Genomic DNA, 6,000 nt, shown 5'->3' with positions numbered 1-6,000 from the left:
CATCCATCCATCCATCCATCCATCCATCCATCCATCCATCCATCCATCCATCCATCCATCCATCCATCCATCCATCCATCCATCCATCCATCCATCCATCCATCCATCCATCCATCCATCCATCCATCCATCCATCCATCCATCCATCCATCCATCCATCCATCCATCCATCCATCCATCCATCCATCCATCCATCCATCCATCCATCCATCCATCCATCCATCCATCCATCCATCCATCCATCCATCCATCCATCCATCCATCCATCCATCCATCCATCCATCCATCCATCCATCCATCCATCCATCCATCCATCCATCCATCCATCCATCCATCCATCCATCCATCCATCCATCCATCCATCCATCCATCCATCCATCCATCCATCCATCCATCCATCCATCCATCCATCCATCCATCCATCCATCCATCCATCCATCCATCCATCCATCCATCCATCCATCCATCCATCCATCCATCCATCCATCCATCCATCCATCCATCCATCCATCCATCCATCCATCCATCCATCCATCCATCCATCCATCCATCCATCCATCCATCCATCCATCCATCCATCCATCCATCCATCCATCCATCCATCCATCCATCCATCCATCCATCCATCCATCCATCCATCCATCCATCCATCCATCCATCCATCCATCCATCCATCCATCCATCCATCCATCCATCCATCCATCCATCCATCCATCCATCCATCCATCCATCCATCCATCCATCCATCCATCCATCCATCCATCCATCCATCCATCCATCCATCCATCCATCCATCCATCCATCCATCCATCCATCCATCCATCCATCCATCCATCCATCCATCCATCCATCCATCCATCCATCCATCCATCCATCCATCCATCCATCCATCCATCCATCCATCCATCTGTCCGTCCATCCGTCTGTCCGTCCATCCGTCCATCCATCCGTCCGTCCGTCCGTCCGTCCGTCCGTCCGTCCGTCCATCCTTCTTTGATCTGTTTGTTTTTGTACAGGCAGACGCCCGTTCCAGACGCACTGGCCCCACTTTTTCTTTTTTTTTTGCCGCAACCTGTTTGTATCAGTTCCTGCGTTGTCATGTCACAGTTATTTTCAATGTTCCGGTCATGTGTATATAAATTTATTTATTCCAGAATAGTCTCTACGCTATTATGCTGGGCCGAATGCAGGCCGGGGCAGCCGAATCTCGATTTTGGCGAAATGCAAAACAACCCTATGGGCTGCGTGAAAATCAACACACATGCTGTCAAATTAATCAGGACCGTCCGCTACGGCGTCTGCCGTATATCATGAGGGACGCTGGGACAGTACACCGACTTTCGCGCGTACGTTAGCACGTTAATGGAGCTCATCTCATCGTCCTCATCAAAACTCCATTCAGCTCTGCTGGTTGTGTCGTCCTCCAGGTTGACAACAATAGGCGGTCCTTTGTCAACAACATCGTCGATGACTTGGCCCAGTTTCCTCATCCCACCTTCCTCACTAATAACATGCTGCACGTAATTCTTCCATTTCTCAGCAGTCACTTGCATGATGCCTTGCCAAGCCAGAGGCTCCACGTCTTAGAGTTTAAACGTCTTGTTCTGACTGGCGACAAAGCCCTTGACATCGCTCCAAACAAGCACTATCGGGTCCAGTTGGCAGCGTTAGGGTGGCAAGCGCACAATGAGACGGCCAGCAGCCTCGGCGATGCAGTCCACACAGTATCGGTCCCCACATGTGTTCACGTTGTTGACAAGCTTCATGAACTCGGCCCTCATCATGTCGCTACTCCACGCGACACGTTTTCCAGGCAGCCAAGTCTATATGTCCTTTTTTGAGGCTAGTCATCCGCCGCACTTTATCCTGCTTTACAGAATGATATGGCGCGTTGTCCATCACTGTAACGCTGCTGGCTTCTTCGGGGACAACATTCGGCCCGCCTTCAACGTCTGCGTTGTCCACTGGTAAAGCGTTCGCTCGCTCACCTGAGTGATTTTTACCGTCTTCTTGATGAGCGCATGCGTACTTGAACTGCCCCTGTTCTCGACGCAAAGCACTTCAAGAAGCCAACTGCGATGGCCTGCTTGGAAAAGGAGCGCACTGTCGGTGTAGGGCACACTGGCGACACAACCGACTCGGCCGGCGCCATGTTGGAAAATGGCGACGCATCACTACCTCGCAGCAAGCCTCCGCAAAGCTGTGTTCGTACGGGCTTTCTTAATTTCACCAGTGATTGACGCACTCTATACCATCTAAATCTACCAGTCCAAACTATGTTTTCAATTGCTGTGCTTCATGTTTGATTGATAGTCCTACACTGCTCAAATATTCGGGCGACTATTTTTTGTGTTCCTGCAGCCCTGATTGCACGAGAGGGCTCTGCTTTCCGTAGTGCTGCAAACATCTTGTGTGACGAAGTATAGCTGCTGTGGACACCCCCCCCCCCCCCCACCTCTTCTAGAAATCCGGACCTCTCGGTCGCTAATGTCGCTGCGCGTGACGCCATGTGGTAACAGATGAAGCTTGAGCAACAGGGACAACGTCGCAAACGGCAGCTGGAATAGGCAGGAGCAGCAGCAGCACTCGCCAATCACACAGCAGCTCTCTTAAACAAGGCTGTGCCACATGGGATATAGCGACGGACGAGTTTGGGCGCGAGATGCCAGGCAACCCGTCCGGCTACTGTAGCTACACCATTAAGATCAACAATAGCTAAACTATTTATACGTGCTATACCCCAACTCCCCTCTACATTAGTTTAAGAAGAAGCTAAAAGAGAGCTTTGTGAATCTTTTTACTTCAAGTAAAGCCTTAGTTATGTTTTCCTTAATAAACAGCATAACGTACAGCATAACGTACAGGCCTTATATTTTCATTTTTTAATGGTACAATAAAGCTGTACTATGATATTCGTCGCACGGAATGATACCAATTTCATTTGGGCTGCTCAGAAAGCCCAACAATGAAATGCACCGCATCCCAGAGACGTCAAAACTGTACACATCATCTGCGGTTGTGACCTGTCCGTTAGATGGCGTCTGCGTGAGCTTAGTAACGCAGTGCTTGTCTGTAGGCCCGTCAAGACAGCTGCGAGCTTCCATCACGCTTATTTTTGCAATTATTTGACTTCAGTCCTTTATATGAAATTACCTGATAACCTCTACTGACCCTTTCTGTCCTCAGAGATAAACGACGTGCTTACTTTTTTTTTCTCTTGTTATTAAGGGAGGCTTTTGCGCCGCTGCAGTTCTCGTTCTGCAAGTCTCACTGAAGCGGTAGCGGCTGAGCTCTTTACACTGCATTTTGAAAGGTGCCCAAAAGGCGTACATTTCTTGTTCCTTCTGTAGGACAACGCCCTTTCCGTTCATACATTAGGTTCAATTGCATTACAGAGACAGGCACCCGGCACCGCACTGATTCACCAGTTTTATCCTTTCTAAGAGATGTTCTTGGTCAGAATGTTCTCTCCAAGACCGGCAGCAAACAGCAGAGGGAATCGCCCATTCACGGCAGCAAGTCTCTTGACTACGTGCCTCTTGCTTCTGCTGATAATTCAGTGTTCGTGTGCTGACAGTACGCCAGACATTTCGAAGGCGCAATCTAGGACACAAGCGTCGGCGACGACAGTGGACATGATAGCGAAGGACGACGTTTACTTCAAGCGGGACTTACAAGAAGTTGTAGCCGAGAGTTTCATCCATGTACCTGCTTCACTAAAAGGCAAGCTGCTGGGGGCCGATGTGCGGCCCGTGTGCAGAGCAGCGCTACGCAGGACATTCCGTGCATTCGAGAACATGGAGCCGTGGGCCTTGAGACGTGAGTTAACGCTGGCTTTTGTATGTCCTGCGAATTTCCGTGCGTAGAATTGCTCCAGGTGGAAAAGAAAAAATTGTGGACTAATAAAAACTGCACCATATCAGGGGTACGCAATACGTTGAACTCAATGACGTGAGATGTATGATGCAATCTAAAATGTTTCCAGGAGACAAAATTTCTGTGATACACTAATAGAAATAAGTAGCACAAATGCAGAACTAGAATCGTAAAGAGTGCGTGAGGCTTCTAAACTTTGTGACACATATTACTCGAATAGAATTTTTTTATACTGACAGTGCGGCCGCAAAACCACCCAATAAAATTAGCCCGAAGAGGCAAGGAGAAGTAAGACGTGAAAGTTGGTACTCAGTGCAACCTTACTTTGCGGTAAACATGCGCAAGTATATTCTAGCTGAATGCGCCAATCAAATTAGCAATTTGAAATTCCAAAACTGGGTCATCGCGCCCGCTTTGAGCAAGGACAAACCATTCCCATTACCGTTCACAGAGCTTACCACCCCAGACACTTACTTTTTATATTTTTTCAATACAGTCATGCCGCAACCTGCAAAAACCAAGCAGGAGAGTATGAGTGCATTAAGCGGAAGATGGCTTTTAACCTAAAAGATCTAATAAGCAGTCATACATTTCAATGACCGCAAGATCAATAAACACATGCTAGAGAACAAACAAAAAGTTCACAAGATGGGACAAGGACAGTAGAAACGAGTTTCATACAGCTTGCAAGCTAAAAGGAGACAACCTAGAAAAGATCAGAGTAGTTAATGCAACGCTTTTTGGAAGAGAAAAGCCGATCAACTGAGTGACTAGCACCAAGAAAGGCGATTTTTTCTGTGATGGGTCGCGAAAAAAAAAAGTTTTGATAAAGTCTGTACGTGATTTTTACCAAAGTAAGCTTTGAGCATGACGGTTTCTCATAGCGCAAGGCAGCTTGAACCGCTCCATATTTCTACACCGTCAGTAATTGAATTTTCGCCGCCATGTGGTCGGACTAGGTCAATTCGCGCCTTCTTGACTCGAGTGTCCGTCGGCTGAGCCGTACCGTGCAGTGTCCGGTGCTTTTCGTGTCGAGTTAAAGCTCTTGAACGCTCTTCCGCCGGCCCGTGACTGTTTGGTGCCACCGCTAGGTACTGCTTCAAGTACGACGTAGCTAGCAGGAGCCTCTCACGCCCAGCTACATCCCGTGGGCACAAAAATTGTTCAAATGCTTGCATCCGTTTGACAATCCTAGCTCTTTAGGCCTGCCCACTCATCACACCACCTGATACATGACGGCCAGGGAGGCAAGCCAGACCATCCAGCACTCCGTGAGTTGTGCCTCGCACATTTCCCAATGCGCCTCGCACGCCCACGTCGTTTCAAGGCGACAAGTTTGATAACGTTGAGGACTGGCTAGACAGCAACATCGCGCCGTTCAATATGTGGGACGAAGACCGCAAGCTGCGGATTGCCAGTTTCGATCTTCAAGATGCAGCCAAGACGTGGTTTAAAAACCACGAGCCCGATATCAGCACCTGGTGAGGCTTCTGGCGCCAGTTGCTCGAGACTTTCAACAGATATGAACGGAACGAGAGCGCTGAACTTGCGCTGCAGTAAAGAGTGCAACCGCCATGTGACAGTGTCGCCATGTCCTTGGAGGAAATGACGCCGCCCTTCAAACGCGCTGATCCCTCATTGTTGGAAGCAGTGAAGGTGCGCTATCTCATACGAGTGGTCAAAGAGCAGACGTTCGTCGGGTTGGTGCACGAAACCCCCCTCCAGGACTGTGGTCGATTTTCCTACGGAAAGGACAGGCAAAGAAAGCTCCTGCAGCAGAGGTTTTCGCGTTACAGCCGTCCGGCGAATGGCACCGCTGGGGACTTCCACATGCCGGCAACGAGCGGGAGGCCTTTCATAAGCTTGTATGGAGTATTATGCAAGAACCCTGCAGAAGCTTTATTCTGTCGAGCAAAACTCTGGTATCGGAACCATCGCAAGTGTCTTTCGGGAACAAATACGTCGACTGGTGCAGAAAATGGCACCTTCCGAGCCGCCTACATCGTATGTCATGACATACAGCGACACGCTACGCCGCTCTGCTTCAGCACCACCAGTGTTCTATTGCTTTGCGCGTGCCGCATTGCCGCAGAGACGGTTCCCTCATTTGACGGAATTTCCTGA

The 6,000-nt window shown here is 49.1% G+C and overlaps 1 protein-coding gene across 1 annotated transcript in view; it reads left to right on the top strand.

The window, feature by feature from the left end:
* The first annotated feature begins 3,461 nt into the window (after positions 1–3,461).
* LOC149353721 (nose resistant to fluoxetine protein 6-like) overlaps positions 3,462–6,000 on the top strand; it is a 100,353-nt gene continuing 97,814 nt past the window's right edge. Inside the window, exon 1 of the mRNA XM_089582751.1 lies at positions 3,462–3,819. Coding sequence (XP_089438877.1) covers positions 3,462–3,819 — 358 coding nt within the window. The remainder of the gene's footprint in view (positions 3,820–6,000) is intronic.

Source organism: Amblyomma mixtum, chromosome 3, assembly GCF_055824585.1.
Source record: "Amblyomma mixtum isolate Tamu chromosome 3, ASM5582458v1, whole genome shotgun sequence".
NCBI classification, from domain to species: Eukaryota; Metazoa; Arthropoda; class Arachnida; order Ixodida; family Ixodidae; genus Amblyomma; species Amblyomma mixtum.
Note: the sequence above shows the minus strand (reverse complement) of the source record. Positions and strands in the feature narration are given on the sequence as shown.